This window comes from Falco rusticolus, chromosome 5 (assembly GCF_015220075.1).
Source record: "Falco rusticolus isolate bFalRus1 chromosome 5, bFalRus1.pri, whole genome shotgun sequence".
Taxonomy (NCBI): Eukaryota; Metazoa; Chordata; class Aves; order Falconiformes; family Falconidae; genus Falco; species Falco rusticolus.
The window spans coordinates 69,221,119-69,245,809 of NC_051191.1; the positions used below are offsets into that span (position 1 = coordinate 69,221,119).

Genomic DNA, 24,691 nt, shown 5'->3' on the forward strand with positions numbered 1-24,691 from the left:
CCATGCCCCAGCACAGTTAACAGTTGTGTTTATCCTCAGGAGCCAATGTACAACTGCTATTAATCTTTCCTTTCCAGGGAGGAGGGGGATTAGAAGTTAGCCCAGACATCTTGCATAGCTAGACAGGTCAATGCTCTTTGTTTACTTGCTCCATTTATTATTTTTCATTTTGAGGCTTTGTTTGCAGATTGTGCTTTGATTTGGGAACCTAGTTCTCTCTTTCAGTCTCAAGGGGTTTCCAGTGTAATTAGGAACCCTCTTGAGATGTTCTGGCTTCTGTTCCCTGTATATAACATTTTTCTCATACTAACTCCTTTAAACTTGGTTTAAATTTTTCTTCTAGATGCAACTGCAGTCTCACGCTAGTAAATTGTCTAGCCCCCTCAGCAGCTCTTCTTTAGCATGAACTTTTTTGCATGCCTTTCATTTAGATATCCATTCTGATGGATAAGAATGGGCTACTATTTGTTTGGGAATGACTCTCTGAAGTGACGGAGAACCGAATTTGGAGAGTTCATTTTAAAGCTCTAAATATTATCATTTGATTCATCAGGTTGATAGCATATTGGAAGTAGTTATCCAGACTGTTCCTATTGTAAAGAGCTAAAACATGTTGATTAGTCTGATACTTCCTTTCAATCTGTTGTATGGGTTTTCCCCCACTTCCATGTTGTTTTCTGAGATATTTTTTTATGGCTGTTTTTTATTTCTCTCTACCTTAGTTTTTGCCTGCTGTTCTTGTTTGGATGTTTGAAGAAGGTGACAAAACAATTAGAGTAAACCAGAGAAGTTTTTTGGCCAGATGTTGCTGTTAGGTGTGGATTTCTGGTTTATAAGTATTAATGCCTGGGTGAGAAATCCAGGACAAGCAACCATCTGTTCTTCCGATCCCTACAATGAATGTGGAACTTCCTCTGTTGACCATATGTTTTCCATTGCTTTTGGAGCAGTAAAATGAATTAGAGGCAATTGTGGTCACTTTTTTTGCCTTAAAATTTTTAAGCATCATAATAGTGAATCTGAGAAAGCAGAGACTCAGAAAATACTAATTGGAGGCTTAGGGGAATAGAGTCCTCAGAACCTGTCTTTTTACCTCAAATTGTAGTTAACTAAGTCTTCAGAATCCCTCAAAACCTCAAAAAACATGTGAATACATTTGCATTTTTGTGTTTGGTGGAGTTGGGAAGCATGAAGTGGTAGACACGTGGTGAGGAACTGTTCAATTTTCTTTAATGTGAGAGCACATATGCCAGGCAGGAGTGAGAAATGGCACTGCTGGCAGCAGGCAGGCAGGGTGCTGGGGGGGGGGGGGCAGTTGGTTTTAGTGTCCACAGTTCTTATTAAAATAAGAATGCATATGATATCAGGGCAAAAACCTGGGTATTACTTCACGATTGTTACATAATTCCTTGTTATGTATGAGTTCATGACCTATTGCAGCCTTATAAAAAACCAAACAAAACACTCAATTCTTTCCTTACAGTCTTCCTCAGTTACCCAGAGAAAACCCTACGTGCCCCGTAAGAGCACTGCCGCATTGCAAGCCAACCCGATGGCGTCCTCTACTGCTGTGCCTGTAGGATTTCACTATGAAACAAAATATGTAGTTCTTAGCTACCTGGGACTTTTATCACAAGAGAAGCCACAAGAGCATCCTCCTCCTTCTACTCAAGGTAATATTTGCATATTCATCTGTACCTATTAACATATGCAGCTGTATTTGCAATTAGTTGTTCAGCTGTTTGTGCATGGATGCAGAACATTAGCCTGATGTTTAGTGTAATATATCTCTTAATATTTTAAAATAATGGGAAGAGATGGTGATGGAAACAAAGCTGTTTGTATTTAGATTACTTCTTTAATTGGTGTTTATGTAGCAAGTAAAAGTGGTTTTAGTAGCTGTCTCGAGGTTAAGAGAGGTGGATATTTATTATCTTTGTTGAGCCGTCTTGAGAACTGAAGCTCATGCTTGCTTTCTTTTGGAGGCCAGTGGAAGTAAGCAGGGGTATGTTGGTGGTGTTTACCAATGTAAACTCCGAGTGATGATACCCAGCTAAGCAGTGTCATGTGCTAAATAGTTTTGCCCAATTATGTTAACACTTCTGTTATTGTCAGTCAGTGGTAGTGCAGAGATGTAAGGCTTAACCTGACCTATGCTGCATCTATTTATTTATTTATTTTTAAGAAATCAAGGACTTCATGGAGTCAGATAAGAGTCAAATGTGTCTTCCAGAAGCGGTTTATACATACGGGAGGCTAAAGAAATAAATAGGAGACAGAATAAAAGAAGTTTGATAGATCATGTTTCACATAAACCTAGATAGTAAAAACTTCCCTTATTTTGTGGTGGCAAGCATTTAAATAATGTTGTTTGTCAAGATTGTTTGGGTGGCTTGTCACTTGTTAACAATATTTCAGTCACTACTAGTTCCTGTGATTCAGAACTTACTGTGATGAAAGGCATATTGAAAAACCCCCCAAAGGCAGTCTTCAGAATCTTTTTTTGTTAAAGAAGCTTTTAAGCATGCATACTCTCTCATTTACTGAACTTACCTGTCACAATATAAGAAATTCCTGAAAAGAAAAGAGAAGATAGCATCAAAGTTATGACAGAAATGATTTTATCAGTTTGACACTAAAGCATATAGCATACGCTGGTTATATTATGTATCGTTTAAAAAATAAATCTTAGTATATTTAAGGTATGTCTATTACTTTGACTGCATCTGTGGTCTATAAAAGGAGGGGCAAGATGGTGCTTCATAAAACTTCTTGTTGGAAAACGTGCTTATTTTGGCAATAAAGTCTCATTCTGAATATCCCATCAGGGGTAACTGGGCTATAACTGGAAATGTATTGAGTACATATAAAACTACAATGCAGAAGAGTCTGCTTTGTTCTCTAAATGCAAGATTCAGAAAGGAAACTGTTTGTCTTAAAGTTTTTCTTTTTAATAATTTGGCTGTAGTACCTTTGAAATCCTTGCAAATTGAGGGGCACCTTTCAACTGATTCTTATTACTGAAACCTCCAAGACACATTTGAATTAAAGAGCAATATTAAAACTTTATAAAGAGGAAGCTACAAATGCTTAAATAAAATTTTTGTTGTCAGTTAAGAAGACCTTTATGCTCCTGAGTCAAGGTAACCATTGGGTCTACTTTTCAGATACGTTAGCTTGTGTGATAGCAAATCCAACTACAGCCTGCTATTAAAATACTGTAAAGCATTGATACTTCCAAATCTATTCTCTCATCCTTGTTGCTCTAAGAAACTTCTAAACAGGAAATTCTCCAACATTTTCCCCACCCTCACTCCCCAGACCAGAGAGTGGCCAGAACTTCTCCTCTTCTGGTCATCTTTCACTGTGATTAGATCTCAGTATTTTTAGTGTTTTCTGATCAAAGCCTCTGGGTAAAATAATTTCCCCTTACTTTTAATCTGCCTTGTTGTTTCTCACTGTTTTGTAGTGCCTTGGCTGTTACTGGACTAAGTGCACACACTTCATCCTTCTGCTTCAGGATTTGTTTCATTCTTTCCTAATTTACTTTTCCTGGTGCTTGTCTGCTTTCCATGCTTCCGACAGCTTTCATTTGTCTGACAGTTACTTTTAAAAATCCTTTCTCCCACTTCTTCTCTGATTGCTTGTAATTGAACAGTTGTTTCAGCTGTACTGCCAGGGTATGTGTGGTAACAGCTGTACATTTATTTTGAAGTACTGTATATGTCGTCTTTGAATATGAAGCAGTTTACATATACAGTCTCTATCTCCTTGTTGTCTGGCACATGGCTGGTGCTTACCTGGGGAGAGCTGTACCAAAGCACTCTGCTCTATATACTCTTATTTTCTCCCCTAGAGAGAGAGAGCGAGAAGAAGAAGCAGCAGCCCATAATAGATATTACCTGCACTGCCTAATGTGCTGTTGGGAGGTAGCTGGGTATTACAGTAACAAGCATGGTCTGAGAAGCCTGGTTAGAACAAAAGAGATGTGAAAGCCAGTAAATGAAAATTAATAGCTGTTGCGTAGAATACCATCATGAGGAGGAAACTTCTGGGTTTTGGTAATGAAGACATATGAGGGATAGTTGCAGTATGACATTACATTGTGCTCTCAGTGTGTTTTTCAAGTGCTGTCATCAGCCGTTGATATGATATCTTGACTGATCCCAAATTCCCTTCGTTGGTGATTTTTGTGGTACTTTAACACCATGGTCAGTAGTTTTTCTGCTGTGGCTGAACACTCTTGATTTATGAATTGAGAGGGTTAATGATACAAAGTACCTGTCATTTAGTCTTATTTTGCTTTAGTTTGGTTATTGTGCTGACAGACCTTTCATGTGAAACAATTTTAACAGTGATTGTGGCTATTGCCGGTTTCTATTTTAGTTGGAGGACACTTCTGTTTTATGTGTTACATTCATATGAGGTATTGGCTCTGGTATGTGTTACTTACCCTGCACATGCTTTTCTTAGATCCAAATAAGTCCTTATTCTTTGTCTGATATCTGTGTGGTATTACAATGTAAGAGGTGTATCCAGAAAAGCTAGTTCTAGATTGCCCTTGTGAAGTTAACTTTTGTCACCTTCAGTGTTGGAGAGTGAGGGCCAGACTCCTCTAGAGGGTGGTTCAGAGCAGGGTCCTAATGACAGCCACTTTGTGTCACCTGCTGGCGGATCTTTCTCTCATTGCATGTGTACAGAACATGTGGAAATATGCTGGCGGACCTTTCTCTCACTGCATGTGTACAGAACATGGGGAAATAAGGCACCCTAGGTGTAGTTAGTGTTTCTGTACCTCCCTTCAGTCTCTTTCTACAGCAGTCTCCCAGATTTCAGTGAAGTTTCACACTCCAACTAGAGAATGTATCTCATGGGTCAAAAAACAACCAAAAAAGTGATCTTTCCCAACAGGAGTGGTAGTATTTTATCTCTGGTAGAACTGGTAGGAGAAATTGAATGTTTTTGTCCATTCCCTTCCCTTTCCTCCTATGGTCATCTTCCACAAACCTCTGCTTTCCTGCATTTCATACTAGGGTTCTTTTTCTAATGTATGTCTTTTTGTTCCAAAAACTCAGGTAAGAGGAAATCTTTAAGACACTTGTTAGATTTCAAGTTAAAACTTTTTGGGTTTTTTGCAGACTTAATATGCTTTATGAGAATGATGGTTTTTGGAGGGATTTTATTAAGTGAAAGCTCAGGCAAATTGCATAGAAAATTACCTTGCTGTATTTCCTTTTGGATTTCTTGGTTGGTATTGATTTTGTTGCAAGAAAGATGGCTTCAATTACAAGAGCTAAAACCACTTCTAGCTTCAAGCAAAGAAGGCTGACCTAAGTCAACATCTGATTACTACTTTGAAATGTCTATTTAGATGCCTTCTTTTCAGTGCAGGTACTGAAGAGACGACCATTTGCAGTATTGCAGGTTCTTGAAGAACTTCAAAACAGTTTTATTGGACAAACCAATCTTTTAACATTACAGCTCTATAGCATTCTGTAGTGGATTTCAGTGCCTCCAGGGGCAAATCCAGCAAACTGAACTGGACAATAGTTTGAGACATTATTCCTATTACAGTTTTGGCAGAATAGTGATTCTACATAGCACTCACTCCAGTGTATATGAAGCAAAGTCTGTTAGCAGTAATTTTTTTTTATTATTTTGTGGTAGGTTTTCAGGTAGGTGAATAGTACAAATTGCTCAGAAAAATCTTTTTTACTTTGTGATAGGTTTTCAGGTAGGTGAATATTACAAATTGCTCAGAAAAATCTGATAAAACACAAGTAAGATCATCTGTGTAAGTTCATGTGGCTTGAGGCAACAGATGAGTTCAGTTACCTAAAATGTGTAGAAGCTCTCTTATCTGCTCATTAGACTGTGGAGAGATGCTTTAGTATTTTTTCAGAAATCTTGTAGTATCTGTAACTACTGGTCATACACAGAAAATAAATACGAAATACTGGAAAACTTTACATTCTCCCCACAGAAGTTCGCTATTGTTATAGAAACTTCCAGTCTGCTGCAGTTGTTAGTACTACTTTTTAAGTAAGTCAGAGTACTTTGGTTTGTGATTCAACATATTTGTATTACAAATGCTTCTTTGTATTTCATCAAGGAGTAAATTTCAGTATATTTCTACTTTTTAATCTTCTTCCCCATGGTTTGACCCCATCCCATGAGCCTGTGGCTGTAATGAAGCTTGTGAAGGAAAGTAGTTTTTCTGTGTTTTCCTTGACAGAATGAGAAATCTTAAATAATCCCTTAGCTCACATAGTATCTGGAAGATTTATAATCGATGCCACTACTGCAAGGTGGCGTAGATTACTCAAGAGGTGAACAAGGTTTTGACAGTTTTACAGTTTCCCTGAGGTGCATGCTATCCACGGTATGTAATCCAATTACTGCACACAGTGTTCTTTTGACCATTTATTATCGGTTTTGGAGTTACTATATAAAGTGCTGTATATAGTCGGTGATCAAGGCATTTCAGTGGTTTCCCACACACATTTCTTACAGCTGAGCAGTGTTGAATTGGGTTACTGGGAGAAATGTTTTACATTTGTTCACTTGTTTTGGTTAGAAGTAAACTCTTATGTCTCAGGAAATACATGTACAGATAGGCAGAGGTGGTCAGGTTTCATGCATTCTGGGTGAGCTCAAGGATCCTTAAGGGCCATCCCAAATGTAACCGTAGTACCTTGTTTTCATGGTTTTGACAGTCATGGTTTGGATAGCTGCCACTGCAAGATTTTGTCATCAGGTGACATTTGGACTGGTTGTTGCAGGATATTTTGGTTTTCTTCATACTCTATCCCTGGATCTTCACTTACGCTTCATAGTACCTACTGTTGGTCTGTAGGAAATGAAGGAGTTTTTGAGGCTGTTTTAGCTTAGATGAATAACTGGTTCCTGAGAAACTTTCCTCTTAGGGCGGAATGTACTTCCTTTGGCTGAAAAGTCACAGGCTGAAAAGGTACTTGCTGTAGGTCAGACCAATCCAGTTTGTGCTAATGAGGGAGCTATTTCCTGAACTGAGACAAGGATAGGGAGTTTTTGGGATGTGACTTGGAGAAGTAGGAGGTGTTGCCTCCAGGAATGTTAATTCCCACTTAATTAAGCCTCCTTTCTGCCCCGCCCCCCCCCCTCCCCCCCCCCAAAAAAATATTAAAAAATTGGCTGCTGGTTGGCAAAGTTTTGTCTCTTTTTGGTTATCTATATTTGGGACTAGTTTAGTTTCTTTTAATCTGAGCCTTCTTATGGTTTATAAAGAGCTTCTTTTAAAAATTCCTTAAATCAAGGGCTGCATCTGTGTATGGCAGTGTGTGTTGTTCTGGAGTTTGCTGGGGTAATGGATATACTTTTCATTAAAGGAAATGAATACATTTGTAAAGAGATTTTTTATATATTTGTCACTATTCAGTGTTTACAGAAATTTTAGGTGTTACTGTTTTAAAAGTCTGAGATGTTAAAGAAATACTAGAATCATGTTGAAAGTACATTTTTAAGTCAATGTTGGCTATACAGAAGTTAATATAGAGACCTAGGAGAACTTGAAAACAGATATTGACAAATAAAGATTGTAAGCATGAAAGAAAAATGTCAGGAGCAATCTGTAACATCAGTGGCTTTCTTTTTCATTCACCCTGCATTCACTTGAACTAAAAAAATGTAACACCTTTTCAGTTGGTGCTAGTAGTTGCTGTTGTCTCTTGTTAGCCTTAGTTTGACACAATGTAGAATCAGATGTGCAGGCTCTCTAGCTCTGGTGAATGACTTCCCATCCCTCCTCCTCCTGGGATCAAACCTGGGGAACGGGTTAGTCTTGTATTGCTGCTAAACTTCTGAAATAGCTTTATTGGTGGAGTTTTACTGAAGTATTACCTTTATCTAGTAGTCATAGCACTATCTGATTGTCAGTGATGTGGTGCTTGGTGGACTTTCAGAATACATTTTCTCTTAAATACCTGAAAAATAAAATCTTAACAAGAACATGCTTGTGCAAAAGGGAACATTTATTATATAAATAGAAAGTAGAATGCACTAACTTCTTCCTGTAGGACTGTGTAATTGAGGTTTCTTGTGTCTTTGGGTTAGGAAGAGGCCTTTCAGAGTCAGTTTAGCAAAAGCCCGTATTAGGCAAACACATTTTTTCAGCATAGGAGAGCATTCAGTGTTTATGGGCCTTACAAGTACCATTTCTGGTGTGACCATTTGCATTATTAAACAATGAAAATGTTCTCATCTACTAGAAGCTATTTTACTGTTTTATTCTACCTATTTGCAAATTGACCTGGAAGCTGTCTAAAAGAGAAAAAGATAATGCTTGCTTAGGACCGTTGGAATATGCTGTTCTCCAGCACTGTGTGTGATTTTGTTGGTAGTGGTCAACATACAATTGTAGATGCAAAAAATTGAAGTCCATTGGTAATTAGGGGAATGAACAGTGCGAAGTCACTGGTCTGGGAGGGGTAGGTTTTTGATGTTTTGGCAGGGCTGAATAGTCAGGTGCTATTGGAATCAGCGGCTGCTGCAAAGTTGTGGGTGTTACGAGATGGAAACCATTGACTGCAGCACTGATTATCTAAACAGCTCTTTTGTACGCTGGCAGCAGTGGAATTTCTCTTCCTTCCGTTTTCTGGGTGACTTGTTATCAAGTATGACAGCTTGTCATGTGTGATCATCATCACATTAGTCCCGTGAGAATGGATGCTATTCTAAATAACCTCATCCCTTCCATATAGAGGGTGAAGCACAGGTTAAAATAAAGAGTTGGTACTTGCATATACTTGTTGTACTTGACTGTGAAGCAGTGGTTCAGTAGTTCAAAGAGGCAACTTAAAGGGACTGACAAGGCATTAGTGAATGTTCATTAACCAAAAGGAGGAACAGTTTGCTCCTCTGGAATTTGTTGTTTAGCGTGGCAAAAAGAGACTGTTTGAGAAGGAATTGAAGAAGCTAAATAAAGTTATTTTGAACATAGTGATGATGTTCTAGTAACTGTGTGGTTAAGTAAAATGGAATTAAAGTGATGATCTATTGTTCCTTTAAACTGTTCACATAAATAAATGTAAACATTTTACACTTGTGCGTTGCTTTAGAAAGATTTTGTCTCACAGTTATCTATTGCGCACTGAATTTTTAAGCATTAGCACACATGCAGTGGGTTGATTCTGGGGATTTTTAACTTACTTTTCAATTGTAGGAGACTGCACACTTACTGTCTATAGTGGTTTTTTAAATACAGAAAATGCAGTGTACTTTTCCTACACATCTGTGTGTGTTAGCTGGTATTGTTACTGTTATGTTTTTCACACACTCTGATAGGAAAACTAGTGTTACTATGTGTCCGTTATGATGAAAGGGGAAGGTAATAAAACCCATAAAGTGAGTTCAAGCAGATACAAATCGAAATGAACTGAATAGGCAGTCATTCATAAGACCACCAAATTATGATTTACTGTCTTTAAAACAGCAATGAAGAAAGACAAGCCAGAAAGCTGCACTGGGTGTTGCAGGACTTACCTGAAGATTTGGATGTGAAATACAAGTGATGAGGAAGAAATGAAGTCAGATGATAGCAACATTATAGATATAATTCCTTCCACTTTTTCTTTAATTGAGTAAAGGATGTCTGTAGGGTGGAATGATGCCTAGATGCCCAGGCAGAGCTGTAGGCAGTTGGTGTAGGTACAGTAAGGGTGAGATAGGTTGGAGAGTCATCAGTATTTGGGTGCATGAGAAGGGAACAGTGGACATGGGCACCATAAACAGAAGGATGGCCAGGAGGTGGTGTTTAAATCTTGGGCCCACGAGAACATGAAGTCCCAAAAAAGAATTCTAAAGAATATTCAGAAGTAAGACAGCTAAGAAGATGTGTTTTGGGTAACCTAGTCGATGATACTGTTGAAAGTAGCAAGGTGCAGGCTAATGAGGACTGGTAATTGACCTAAAACTTAGGGAAGGAAATGTCTGGAAGGGAGTTTGGGGGGCAGTTTTGTTTATTTATTTATTTATTCCAGGAGTGAGTTGATAGAAGATTCAGTTTTATATTCATGTGCATATAACAGAGATCCATTTCATCTCTAAGCAGGACATTTTAAGGAGTTGAAAGGAAGAAAAAAAATTCAGTGGTAGGCTGTTGATTCAGTGATGTTTGGTGAAAATAAAACAACAGTTAATGGAACAGATTTTGTAGTGTGCTTTAAGAATGGGATGTGAAGACATGCTTGAAAGCTGATGGAAGAAATAAGAGATGAGCAAACCCAAAGAAAAAAATCAGCTAAACAGCAGGAGTTTTGAGCTGAACTCTGTCCCAGACATCTAATCTTTCCATTAGTACCCATCCCATAGAACACTTACTTGAGTAGTTATCTTGCCATAAGGCCTTATAATGGAAAACTTGACACTCAGCAAATTCCTTAAAGATTCAAATGCTTTAAATACCTTGGCTTGGTTGGAAACAGTTTTGTGTCTGTTTTGCCACAGCCTAATAATTAAGATGAATGAGAGTCAATGTAATCCTGAATGATACAGCTGAAACAATTTACTACCAAATACTTAGGGTCAGCACACAGAATAGGTATTTGTGATCCCAAACCAGGACATGTGTACTTCTGGGATAGGCAGCCATTTCAGATTCCTAAATGACTTGATTAGGAGGTGAGAATTGACAACTGTCTGACAATTGTGGGGTCCTTTGCCTCTATTGTTACTTGTGAACTCAGTCTTAAATTATTTAATTCTGGCCTTTAGACTCCTCATGAACAGCAAAATGATGCACAGCTAATAGATTTTGGGACCCTTTATTGATATTGCATAGTTGTTCTGAGTATTCTTGTAGATTTTGCAGGCATCAATACCAATTTTATATTTTGCTACTAAAAATCAAGATTATGCCTATGCCTGCTTTGTTTTGGTGTAGTTTGATAATGAGTGTATTAGTTTTGATGACCTCTTGTTTATATGCCCTGGTTTGATTTTGGTCATAAATCTAAGCCACATTTGTTATGTATTTTATTTTTAAAGCATGTTTATATTTAAATCACCTGTTCTACCTTGAATAGGCCTGGTAGTTTTATGTGTTTCTGGGCTCATATAATAAAACTTTTGTAGTAAGTACCCTTCAGGGATAATACTTTTTATGTTGCTGTCTGAAATAGAACTTTCATCTTGAATTCCTCTACAGTTAATATTTCAATATTTTGTTCCATTATCTTATATCCTTATTTGAAATATTACAGTTGAATAATTTCTCTGGTTTCTTTTAGGGACTCAACAACAGCTTATGGCACAACATGCTTTGGAGAAAGAGGCTTTGGAGAAGATTAAAATAGAAATCGAGGAGGAGCTCAAACGTCTTGATGAAGAAATCTTGGAAGGTGCTCTTCTAATTTTCCCATTTCAATTGATAATCTGTGTGTGCTGTAATGGTGGTTAATTTGTAACAAGTACTCTAGTTAAAGAGATTTTTGGACACATTGAATCTCTTTACATCCCCCTCAAGCTATCTACACATTGTCACATGAAGTTGAATAGTTAAACTTTACCGTTTGGAGTTGGAGAGTCTTGCCAAAGCAAACAATTGAATGACATTTAATGGGCTATTATAAGTAATGAAATGTAAGCAGCCCTTAGCTGTTCCAGTTGATGACAGAAGTGAAATCATTCCTTAGCACCTAACATTCAGAGGAGTGTGGATTTAAACCGTTGTATTTCTCATTCCACCAGGTTTATTTTTTGTGACATGCTTTGACCTGTAGATGTAGCTTTTATGACTCCCAGCAAGGATGATTTGGAAACAATCTTTGCTTTGCATGTGTGTTGAAAATTGGAAACCTGAAGTAGAAAGGCTCTAGATCTGTTTACATTCATCCATATAGACCTTTCTTAGAATTTTTAAACTGAGAAGGAAAAAGTTATATGAACAACATATTACTTTAGAAAATGATACTGCAGTACTGCTGCAGATATGTCCATGTGTGGGCAAATTTTACCATGGAAAAGGCTGTCTTGCTGCTTCATCAGGGTTGATATCAGCTTAAAGTTGAGAATAGTTACACATTCAGCTATCTTATTGGTTAGGATGCAGTTGTGAAATAAGAGTTGGAGGGGTAATGTAGCTCAAAGTCATCTATGGCTTGTAAGTATCACTTCCAGAATATATTTGGACTGTACTTGTTTTACTAGAATTTGTTCATAGCATGCTTTGACTATAGAGCTGTGATTTCTTCGTCCCTCATGTAAGCTGTGTTAACTGGTGGGATAAGAAATCTGAGACTGTTGATGTTATATACTGTTCTATTTTGTATACTTTCTTCTGTCAGCATTTACCACTACAGGATTTGACTGTCACACTTCCCCAGTGTTCAGTCCTGCCAATCCAGAGAGCTCAATAGAAGACTGCCTGGCTCATTTGGGAGAAAAGGTGGCCCAGGAATTGAAAGAACATCTTCACAAAGCACTGCAGAGCTTGCTTAGCAAGTGAGTTTCTATTTGCTTTTTCAAAGGGAAGGTGTTTCCTTTGGCATTGTGACTGGTGCTGAAATGCTAAATATGGGACTATGTTTTGTATTGCATTTCTTTTTTTTTACAGCATTCTGTTATCTGGCTGGTTTTGTTGTTTTGTGTTGTAATGTGTGAAAACTTCTTTGTGGTATTTGTTCTTTGCAGTCCTGTAAGTTCTAAAATTTTTCTAAGTGTTTATCATTGAATTTCTGAGACAAATTCAAGTAGTTTGAGTTGCTGGTGAAACTGGCAGCTGGCAGCTGCTGGTTGCCATTGCCAATTTAATGCATGCTGGGCTGTAGTCAGATTAACTTCTTCTACCTTAGAGTTAAGAGTGAAGCTGAAGGTTTGTAGTCTGGCTTCAAGATGAGTGGGAGAGATTCACTGAAAGGATGGTAGTTAGATGTTTTATGACCACCATTCAGTTACACATCTGAAGCAAAGGTAGGCCCCAGGGCTAACCTTGGTGCCTTAAGAGCTGTCTTGCCAGGTTAAGCTTACTGTTTAAATACTACATTGTACTCTGCATGCTAGTATCTTGATTAATGTCTTTTGCGAATTGGTAAAATTGTTGTGGTTGCTTGGTTTTCTATTATAAATTACTAGCCTGATTTTAATAGATCCATATGAATTACTGCTGGCTCTTCTGAGTGACCTCTGAAATACATTTTTAGAGAGATGGCATTGGAAGGTGCTACTTTAGGGACATAAATGCAGTTGTGAAGGCAGCATTAGCAAATAGCTATCTGAGTCTGTGTTTTGTGGATTGGTTTTAATAATATGGCTCAAAAGAAGCTGAGAATCTCTAGTACTACTCCTCTAAACTTTGCATAGCTGTTAATGAAGTGTTTAAACAAGGGACAGGAAGCCTAGATATCGGTGCCTAGTGTAAATTTTCTGATGCATGGAGCTTAAGCCTTCCATACAAGGATTGGAGGCATCTCACACTCTTTATGGCAGGCTTCTGGAAGATTACAAATTTGGAAGTCATTCCATCTGAATATCAGGAAACGCATTTTTACTGTGAGGGTCACTGAGCGCTGGCACAGTTCGTCCAGAAGGGTTGTGGAGTCTCCATCCCTGGTGATACTCAAAAGCCGTCTGGGCATGGTCCTGGGCAGCCTGCTGTAGGAGGCCCTGCTTGAGCAGGGAGGTTGGACAGGATGTGCTCCAGCGGTGCCTTCCAATGTCCACCGTTCTGTGATTCCTTAACTAGCCCATCTATTCCTTAACTAGCTCTCTAGTCAACAGCTAAGGGCTGAATTTTTATGACCAGTATGATTTAAAACTGACTGTTCAGAGTCAGATAGGACGGGACTTTGGGCAGCCTGATGTAGTGAAAGATAGTTCCTGCCCATGATCTTTAAAGGTCCCTTCTAACCTAAACTGTCCTATGATTTTATGACTCTGACCTGGATTTCACAGCAAAGGTGCCATGTAATACCTGACTAGACAGATCATTGTCTCTTTTTCCATGAGCCACTGAAGGGAAAAGTACACTCTGTCAACTTACTGTTTAACTTTCAGAAACTACTATATATACTGTCTGCTTCTATAGGGTCAAAAAGTAAGTTCAGTACAGTGTAAACTAACAATTATTTACCCACAGAAAAGAGTATGTGGGGTACAAGTTCCTCCTTAAGTGGCAAAAGATATGCTGGTGTGTTCCTCCAGAAATGGCAGAAGCTTATCTGCCTTTACAAGCCAGGCATTTGTCCCATGTGACCTTAAAAACTTGCACTTAGTGTCTTCTGAAGAGCTAAGCTTTTGATAAATACCTCACTACACTGGAAAAACAGACTGGCAACAAGTTGGAAAATTATCAGTAAGCCTTGCAATCCATCTTTTGTGTCTAAAATGGTAAATTGAAATAACAGCATTTTTAGTTTGAATGTTTTAAAGGTTGTAGATAATTGGTTGACTGTCTGACTTTGAGGGGTCATAACCGGTGCACTCCAGGTTGATTCTTTTTGGAAAGTTCCTGAGATCAGGTCTTAGAAAATTAAGTGGTTCTAGCTTGTTAGTATCCTGATGTTCTAGGCTTCTTGTGCTTTCTATGGGAAAATATTTGCATTCTAAGTATTTTTTTAGATTTATGTATATGCATCCATCCATACATACTAAGTCTGAAATGCCTGTGAAAATGTGTTGACACACGTGCCTTTTTATAAGGCAAACTAGAGCTACTGTTTAATCTCTTGATAATATCCTTCCTGCAGCTGTTGCTCTTCTCATCCCACTGATTCATTTGGATTTGCATTTTAAAGGAACTGATGTACCAAAGAAGTTAAGAGAATGCACTTAAAATGACAAACCCAAATTATGTTTTTCCCAGTGTGCTTGAACTCTGTTCTTTTACCCGTTTGCTACAGTAGTGCCATTTGATTCAATACTTATTTTTTCTGCTTATATTTTTCTGTCCTCTTGTATGCCTATAAACAAGTATGTTATGGTACTGTAGGCTGTTAGATCGTGACAGGTTCTTGGATAAGAGGTCTTCTGTCCAGTACTAGTTACCACATTTCCCTTTAACTAAAGTCTGAACTTGCCTTTTGTCATGGTCTGGCTCAGGACAACTGCTTTTGAAGCAGTACATCTTCTGGTGTCACTTGGCAAAAAGTATTTGTTTTTACTGACCCTTAAGGTACTATATGATCTTGGAGGAAAGAGAGGAATTTCATCATCCTAATTCAGAGAAATAGAGATGTGATAAATCTAAAATAGAGGTATCTACTGAAATATGAAGAGAGGTTTGTGATCAAAAGTGCTCTTTTTGCAAATAAAGGCTTTAACTCATAATGTTGATGTGGTCAAGCAGTCAGTGTTGGTTCACAGCCTATATTATATTTATAAAAATTTTACTCTGTATCGGCCTCTATCTCAAATAAAAATTTCTTAGTGGAATTGTCTATCTTTAAAATCTTAGCAAGAGCTTAGAAATTCTGGTATCTTATCAGAGAACCTACTTATCTAATGTCCTTTAAGTTGTGGAGATCGAATTATGAAATTCACTTACCCAATTATATCAAATTACGTAACTGGGAGGAGGTGATGCCTTCCTGACCCTGTCTGGTGCTGGTGTTTTATGTTCTGAAATGCGAGACTTGTTAGCTCTTGAAAACTATTTGCTATAATACATGTGAAAATATTTTGTTCTCTGAAAACTGAGAATTTTATTTTATTCTTGTTCTTTTGTTTCCTTTTATAACTTTCAGTGTTGATTTAACTTCTGCAGGCCAGTGACATATCAAGAATATCGAGAGCGTACACAAGAGACAGCCGCTCATGCCAGCGGATGGAACAAGGTACCAAATAAGTGATTTTCACTTTGATATCTCTCACATCTATTTGATGTCTGTAATGTTTTTACTAGGTACAGTTATGCTTCACAAATGACAAAGAATAAGAACGCTCTTGGTTTTGTTACAAAATAACTTTCACTTGCAGAATGGTAGATGTGGACATAATATGTGGTTTGTAGATAATTAACCAGAAGTTATCTAATGGAAGTATTATGTCAATTTTCCTTTTTTACAGTAAAATGAAAAGTTAAGGGGTTTTGCTTGACATAATTTTTAAAAAAAAATCATTAAACATTTTTAAATTATCAAGAGAGATTTATTTCTAACAGTTTTGTAAAGAAATCAGAGATGGATGTTTCCATTATATTTCTCTAGTGTTTCTTTGTTCTCTCTCAGGTTCAAAATACATGTTAAAAAAAAAAAGTACTAAACATGGTGAAAATAAAAATTGATAGTATCTTCACAATATTTAACCTGTTCAGAAAACATAAGGATGGTGTGCCTACCTGGTTTCAGTAATAGTTATCTCAAATGAACTGAAGCTTGTTTTTAAAACGATATGCAAGTCTGTAAATGAACTATCTTATAATAGTTTTAATGTAGAATGAGTAGAATTACTGTTCCGAGATTAATCTTTCATTAGTGATTCAAAGTCATTTAATTAATCAATTAAGATTAAGTCATCTTAATCATTCTCTGATGGGTTCAGTGGGGATCAGAAAAAGAATGAAAGAATTAAGTAACTGCAAATTTACATCACAAGTTGAGTGTTAAAATTTAGTCTTAAATTTAAAATAGAACAAGAAATCTTTTTTCCCCTCTTTACATTTTTTTTTCCCCAGAAATACTCTTCCTTAACTAGATTTCCCTGCTTGCTTCAGAAATTGATCATCTAACCAAGGGTGTGGGCACTGTTAAAGCAGTTTATTAAAACATTGCTTGACAAGTTACTGCCCGTGGCTCCACCAATTATAATCGGGGTGTGTGTGCTTTCAGTTTATCATCTTGTGATTCATAGCATTTTAGTTTAAAGAACCATGAAATCTGATTATCGAGAAGGTGGCTTAAACTAGCACATTTTACTTTTCAGTTGGTGAAAACAAAAAACAAGCATAAAATCAGTCATTGTGGCTCAGCTGGCAAGGGAGGAGATGGATGGAGTTTGCCAGTTGCCTACTGCGTTTCCATATGCTACTGGTACACACCTCCTGAAGATACAGACCTGGGTAGATGATCAGCCATATTTAGGGGTTTATGGTGCAGCCTTCATTGCTGCTACAATTGTCCAGCCCCTGTGGCTAGTGGATTTTGGTCCTCATCAGCTTGTGATTGAGAACATCATCCAGAAGATGTTTTTGTCATCATCTTTGCTTACAGCATCTGTTTATATTGTTTTTGTGGTAGCTTGATGCTTCAGGAATGCCTAGCAGTTCCTTTAATAATACTTGTTTTGAGGAGATGGAATACATTTGTGTTGGTTTCATTTCCTTTTAAATTCCTTTATCATCTTAATCAGAATCGTATTTTATAACAGAAAGTATCTAGATACCTTTCCTCTGACCTCAACCTGGCTTAATTTTTACTCTAAAGAAGAAGCCGTTAGAAATAAAATTTTAAAAAGTAGCTATAAATTGACACAGTGTTAGGTCTAATTAGCAGACATACAGCAATAAATTGAGGCTGTAATGGAATGTGTTTTCAGTTATACATAAGCTGTATCTGTTGGGGTCACTAGTGGCATCTTGCACAGCAAGATGCTCTTTTTACTTCCAGTAGCCTATGAACTAGTATATAAAATCTCACTTTAAATTTCTGAGTCTTTGCAGTCATAGGTATGTATAAAAGCCCCACCTATTTAACATATTGAATATGATGCACTGAGGGCACCACACTGATCACTTAAAGGCCCAGTATCTCTGTGGCACAAAACAGGTTTAAAGTAGTCTTTGCAAATCTTCCTTGATGTTGTGTGTATGAGAAACATGGCATACAGGTAAGCATATGTTTCTGGGAGGTATGGATTACCTTGCTGGCTAGTTGGTTGGAGGTGGGATGTGAACAAAGGCTTGATCTCTCTGATTGGCAGTGGGGAAGGTGTCCTTTTTAGTCATACCAGTTTTCAAAGAACCTATGCATTACGCAAGCATGAGCAGAAAGAAGACACTTCTAAATACAGCTGGTATTTTTTCCACTTAAAAAATGTGGATCTTTGTTCCAGAGTGCAATGGTACATTTGAACTGCTGAAGAGATTTGGTTAACTGACTAGCATGTGGGGTGTAAAGGAATGTTTTCAGTCACTAAAACATGAGTATCTGAATGAGGAAGTACTATAGGATACGCTAATACATACGAACACCAGGTCTTCCATTAACATCCCACAGAAGCAAAATGTACCCGCAGATCTTAGAAGTGCTGGTTCTCAGTAGAAAAGTTTCAGGAAAAGAAATTATTTCATGTATTTCTCAGAAATTATGATGTGAAGTAATAAGCATGATGTTGGATTCTGTAGAGAAAGGGAGTCTTCACCTTGTATTTGAAATAAGGCTCTCATTAGAACAAACCAAAATCACCTCAAACTTACGGCAAATTATATTTCTGTAATAAAATAAATTTAATAATTGAAATACTCTGTTGCTGAGGTTTTATGCTTTGTGCTTAAAATTGAGCATTACATACATACATACTCCAGGATACATAATCCCACTTTTGTGCATCAGATAAAAGGATAACAAATACTGATATTGAGAGTCAGCTGAACTGGTAAGTAGGTTAGCAGTCATCTTAATGTCCTATTTTTACTGATTCATGGAGCCAAAGAATAATAAAACAAAAACATAAACAATAATCATGTAAAGAATTAGATTAATTTTATGTTGAAATAGTCAAAAGGTACACAGAATTGACAATTGCTTTGCATACAGCTCCTTCAAAGTCTATGAACTTTCTTTGTAATAATTTTTTTTGCATACATTTAAATTTGTAATACTGTACTATGGGATTGCAATAGTATAATTGACAGAAATCTTTCATTTACACAAATAGTCAGAAATCTTCTGATAGTAAAGTGGTTTTTTTAATGATTCCCTGGAAGTTTTCACCTGCCAACTGTTTTTTGGCATGCTGTGCTTGATATTGTGTATGTTCTTGTTAAGTCAAAATATAAATAGCCCCTAGCATTCCTTCCCATGTGTACTTGTGGAGGGAACTGCACTTCCTTTGCATGGCTAAGGCTGTATCTTTACTTTGGTCTAGTTAAATCTCATTGCCATTCAAATAGTTACTCTTGCGTACAGAAAGCTGTCGTTAACCTTTATGGAAGTACTGTGAAGGTGATTTCTTTCATGAATTTAGGGACAGTGTAATGCAAACCTGTTCCTGTTCCTAGTGGTTTCAAACGCAGAAGTGTCCATAATTCCAGTGGGAAAGGAAAACCAGGCAGTGTTTGTTGGTGTGCATGGGACTAAATATTAGAGTTTGAATTTGGTTCCTTGCTCCGGAGGCCTGCAGAGGCTTGCTGAATTTTGGAGCAGTGGATGGATTAGATATTTTAAATTGGCAAAGGAAGATGGCAACAATCATGTTCAGTATGCCAACATATAAACTCCCTTCATTTCCTAAGCAGCCTTTTTTTGCCTTTGTTTCTCTTGCCTTCATCTTACAGTAAATGTCAAATATTTTGAGATCTCAATGTTCCTGCTGTTGTAGAGTTATGTGGGTGTGCCCAAAGCCTCTGAAAGATGCCTAGTCTTGACAGCATGCTTTTTTTCCTTTGATCCAAGAAGACTGAAGTGTCTTCTGACACTTACCTCACCTTGACCTGCTCCTTATGTTTGTGCATTATAAGCTTGCACCTCTTCTGCCCCTGAGTTGAGATTAATTACAAGAAACTCAAAAAACCCCAAAGCTTTTAAATTTCAAGCACCATCTTGTTCCTAGTTACGTGACTGCAGTGTCCCAGAAGAACAGTACTATAACCTGTCTGCCATAGTATTGGACTCTCTCAGTTGTTAAACAGCTGGTACATCTTAAATTTATCAGATTATAGGCATTTTTAAGGCCCATCTGGTTTTAGTGATCCACCATGGATTTAGTACAGATCTAAAACCCAGCCTGCTTTTCCTGTTCATCTTCCTCCAGCTTTGCATCCTAAGGTGTGATTTCTGGCAATAGTAATGGAGGATATTTACATAGAAGAAAACCAGGCTGTACGAAGAGGGGACTGGCAAAGGCAGGAAGCCTGTGGAGTTCGGTCTGGGCAGTGCTATTAGCCTGTATCTGCCTTGTGCAGCTGGGAAAAAACGTTATTTGTACAGTGAATAGATATGCAATGCAGTTGTCACAAACTAGGTGCAGTAATGCTTGCAAATATTTTTCTCCTGTATCATAATAGTACTTTTTCAGATGCTAATGACTTCAATTCCTACAAGTTTCCTGAACCTGGCAAAGTGCTGCATATAAACTTTGCCCAGAGGGCCACTTGCGTGCTCTTGGATAATAAATTTAGAGTTTAAAAGTTCAACTGCATGTTGTTTAGGCAAACAAAAACATAATTTCAGAAGAAAGTGTCTAGAACTGTATAATATGAAGGAGGTGTGTTCACAGAATCTTGCATCTTCCAGAGCAATTCAGATTTGGGTTAAGGCTGAGCATTCATTTAAAGACAAAAGTTTTGGAAGGAGGAATGAGAATAGGAAATAAGGGGGGGGATTTTGTATGTGTTAAATTTGGCATAGGAGGGAGAATTTAATGTGGAGAGGGGGTTGTGTTCATCATTTTAAACAAGTCTGTAACGTTATGCTGCTGGGAGGAGTTGTTTCTGTCTTGTCTGAAAGTCAAGTGTGAACTTCTACAGACTGTCCAGTGTTGTGTATGTATTCAAGAATATATATGAGATTGCTGTTTGAATACAATTTGGATGCACATCCTTCAAACTATTTACAATGTTGCATCTTTTCACTTCTGGGGTAGCAAGTTCTGGACCTGTGGTGCTTGTTTACCTAATCTTGTGCTGGAAAAAAATGGGGTGTAAGAAAGCACTGCGGTCCTGTTTCTGTGAAACTCTCAAGTTAGGCTGTGGTGTTTTGCTTACCAGATTTCTTTCTATCAGGTTCGTTCTTTCTGAATTGTGTTGTGTTCCTGCTTTGTGTCTTCACAAAAATGAAGTGTATAGTCCCTGCTATCTTTGAATTTGTAGATGCAGACCTGTTCTGTGGACCACATGAATTTTCTGTTTTACCTACACAGTAGTATTGATAAGACTTTCTGTATTTATTCACAATTCTTGTTTTTTTGAAGGTCTTGGTACCCCTGGTTCTGCTACAACAGTTTCTGATGGAGTTAACTAGACAGGGCCAGGAACCACTGAGTGCACTTGTGAACTTTGGGGTGACATATCTAGAAGACTATTCTGCAGACTATATCATTCAACAAGGAGGATGGGTAAGAAGACAATGTTTAATTTTCATACTTTGTTCAAAGCTTATTTCTAAGAGTTACACTGATCTTAATAGGAGTAAAAGCTAAGAGGGTTGCTAGAAGTAAGCAGATGAGAAGGAATGCCCCAGAAAAAGCAACAAGAAAACAACAACAACAGCAAAAAACCCCAAACAAACAAAAAAAAACCAGACCAGGAGATCTAGTTGGAAAGTGATCTTGGGCAGTCGTCTATTTCACCTGTCTGCCCCAGGGCAGAACTGACTTTTACCCATTTATTTCTGATGTTGACATTAAAGACCTATGTGACTGGACACCACAGTTTTCCCAGGCAGTCTGTTCTAGTTCTTTGTATGTCTGGGTTGTTGGATTGCAGTTGAAGTTGAAGGGGTCCTCAGATGTCAAATGACAACTACTTTTCATGCATTGTGTGTCAAAATGCTAATGTGTTGCTATATGGTGAGCTTTTGTTTGAATGTTTTCCTGTTAATATACACACAGAACTGCATTTAGAAGCAAACACCCGTAACAAAGATCCTGTGCCTGAGAGACTCATCTTTTTAATGCTACCTTCATACTCTGGTGACTGCTGCAAGTGGTATACGTTTTGGGGTTTTTTCCCTTCTTAAATTTCAGAGAGTTTTTTTAACAGGTAAGTAGTCAGGGATCACTTTGTACAGAAGTGTCAGTAGGTACTAATTAATTTTTATAATAAGTGATAAAATAGCTAATGCATATTGGAATTTAAACCTATATAGGAACATGGATAGAATGAGCAATCAAGATTTCTTTGTGCTGTATTTCCTTGTGGAAGTCTCCAGTTCATGGTAACCAATGTTCCTGGGTCACGGCATGCTGAGAAAGTTTCATTTAAAAATACATCACGGAGGCAGGTCACAGCTGATGAGCTGAGTCTTGAAGGCTGAGCTTTAGATTACTGGGTTTTGGAAGGATGCCAGATTTGAATGGAATTAATCTGGGATTAGTGAAATGGCTTCAGCAAGTTGATTTATTCTAAAAAGAAAAGCTGTTCAGGAAACCCCAGTGATTAAAAAGTGCTAGTAGGAAAAAATCTCATTCAGACAGCTTTGTATATTTCAGGAGTTTTCACCTGAAGTTTTTTTTTAAGAGCAGTTCTGGAATTTCTGCACGTCTGCACCTTTTTAGCTCCCTTCCCAGCAACCATGGATAATAGTTTTCAAAGCCTTTGGGAGGGATTGTTTGTCTTTAATGGACACAAACACTAACAGCACCCAGCCAAATGACCTTAGGTCATTTGATAAATGCACGCACATTTCAAAGTGTTTTCATCACAGGGAAAGTCCTCGCTTGCAGCTTTAAGACAGATGGATGTTATTTTGCTTTTCTGCCTCTTTTTTTTTTAACCTCAGAAAAGGCTGTGGCCTGTTGCCTAGCCCTTATTTGAGGCCTGCTATAAACATAATACAGTGCAAAGCCTCTGAAAACACACTGCTTTCCAGCATGGCCTCCAAGGGAGGGGGCTGTGCTTTGTGTTTGTGTGACTGTGCATGTATGTACAGATCTGGGTAGCTGGTGTTTAATGGGCTATGGGCTTGTCTGTATACATCCAGTCAGGCATAAAATCAGACTGACATAAGCGGTACAGCAAACAAGCCAGAGCTATTTTTGAAGCAGCAGAAGAGGGGAGGAAAGAGACAAGGTGATGAAAATTCTTTCCAGCTGAATTAATGTAGCTGCACTAACCCTTTGTGAGTTTCACTGGGGCTGGGTTTGGGGACCCACTAGGCTTGTGGCTTTATGTGGAGGAAGGGAATATTTAGTTTTATTGTATTTTTTTTTTCTGTAAGGAAAATGTTCATTGTTACTGGGTGTCATGCTTCTCATTGTTCCGAGTCTGTGGGATGGTGTTCTGGGGATGGCAGTGCTGGGAGTGGGGTGTGGGGTCAGGGTGGGAGAGTTTGTGTTTCTGAGAAGAGCCAGGGAAGAGCTGCCTGGCAGGCTGTTAGCCATCACGCAGGTGGTGTGCATTTTTTCAGATAAACATCTGCTACAGTGTGCTGGATCAAGTTGTCAGTAGTACTTTGCTAGAGCTATAAGGGCAATGTATAAACCTAAGAGTCTCCAGTGAATTATGTAGCTGTGACAGCAAGAGTTTCAATTTCTGTGGTTTTTCCGGAGCAGTGTGAAGGTAGGTCTTTCCTATAGCTGCAAAGAGCTTACTTAAAACTGAGAAGATACTAGAATAGACAGACTGTTTTTTCGTGGATCAGGAGCAGAGGAGAGCTTCACCAGAGTCAGCTTTTCAGGGGCAGACCTGAAAAATTCTATAGTGTCTCTGGTACTGTCTCTTCCCTTGTCAACATGTAATTTGGGATCTTCTTCATTTTTTTGATTGAAGTCAACTTTTGCCAGGAGGGAAGTAGCCAGTCAAAGGTAAGAGGTCATCTGAGTCCTTCCTATGTCCCACTGTAGATCTGTGGAGTCAGAATTTTACAGAGCTGTGTCATCCAGTGGGACTTCTTGCTGCATCATGCCACGCAGCCACAGTGCAGCTGGAAGAGCTCCTGAGGTTCTGCATGTGTGCAAGACTTGGAAGTTCTTTTGTGGTCTCAGGAGGCTTGTAGGTCCACAAAAGCATCTGGTTGAGGATGGTGGACAACAATTAACTAGAAGCAAAATTGCAAGCACAAGGGAATAAAGGCTGATAAATTGAATAACTATGCAGTAGATTTCAAGAAATCCGCATGGCTTGTGAGGAATGTGAAATTTGGGACACTAAAGGTAGAGCTTCTGAGATGAGAAGTTGCTTTCTGATTTTTCATCCCAGTCCTGCAGAGGTACGGTGATGAGATGGTGTGCTGAAACAATGAGTGTTCCCCTCCCATTCTCCCTTCAGGCCCTAAAATTGTACTTCAGCTAACTTTTCATGGTAGGGTGGGACTGGGATGTAATGGTTGGTTGGTGAATGACTGGCATATTTTTATGTTCAAGTGTGTACAGTACTTCGATACTATGATTCTGGCCGTTGTGTAGGCTGTTCACATTCCTCTTGGTCTGCGTTTCTGCTTTAGGGTGAAAGTGTTCAGAGTATCTGCAGTGCACTGCGTATTGTGCTTGGATGCAGCTGGTGACATAAATGTGAATGGAGAGATGAAATGACTGTTCCATCTAGTTTACCATCTCTTGGATTTGCGGGTAGATGCAAGTTGAGTTTGGAGGACTGTAGGAAGGCAAGGAAACCTTGCTTTTTTCTGGGCAGCCTCTCTCTTCCACTAATTGCCGTGACAGGTTTGCCTGCAGCTCTTACATTTACCCTGCTTGACTTTAAGTTTTAGTATGATCTCTCTTTTGGAGCAAAAAGCATGTTTGGCATTCCAGGTTCTCTGTTTAGACACGTGAGGGTGCACACATTCTTCCTTCTGACTCTCTGATTTGAACCCAAATAGCCATACTAAGATCTCGTTCCCTTATC

At 38.2% G+C, this 24,691-nt stretch overlaps 1 protein-coding gene across 4 annotated transcripts in view; it reads left to right on the forward strand.

Moving 5' to 3' along the window:
- The window catches only part of BCL2L13 (BCL2 like 13), a 44,651-nt gene that overhangs the window by 4,207 nt on the left and 15,753 nt on the right, over positions 1 to 24,691 (forward strand). Inside the window, exons 2-7 of one of the 4 annotated variants that reach the window (XR_005104669.1) lie at positions 1,484 to 1,673; positions 11,265 to 11,375; positions 12,321 to 12,477; positions 15,737 to 15,806; positions 21,100 to 21,243; positions 21,739 to 21,889. Coding sequence is in view for 2 of the 4 variants with exons in the window: in XM_037390543.1 (XP_037246440.1) it covers positions 1,484 to 1,673; positions 11,265 to 11,375; positions 12,321 to 12,477; positions 15,737 to 15,806; positions 16,894 to 17,037 (672 nt within the window). In the remaining 2 variants the exon portion in view is untranslated. Of the gene's footprint in view, positions 1 to 1,483; positions 1,674 to 11,264; positions 11,376 to 12,320; positions 12,478 to 15,716; positions 15,807 to 16,893; positions 18,453 to 21,099; positions 21,244 to 21,738; positions 21,890 to 24,691 lie in introns of those variants that run through there. The other 3 variants (XR_005104670.1, XM_037390542.1, XM_037390543.1) reach the window with 3 other exon arrangements.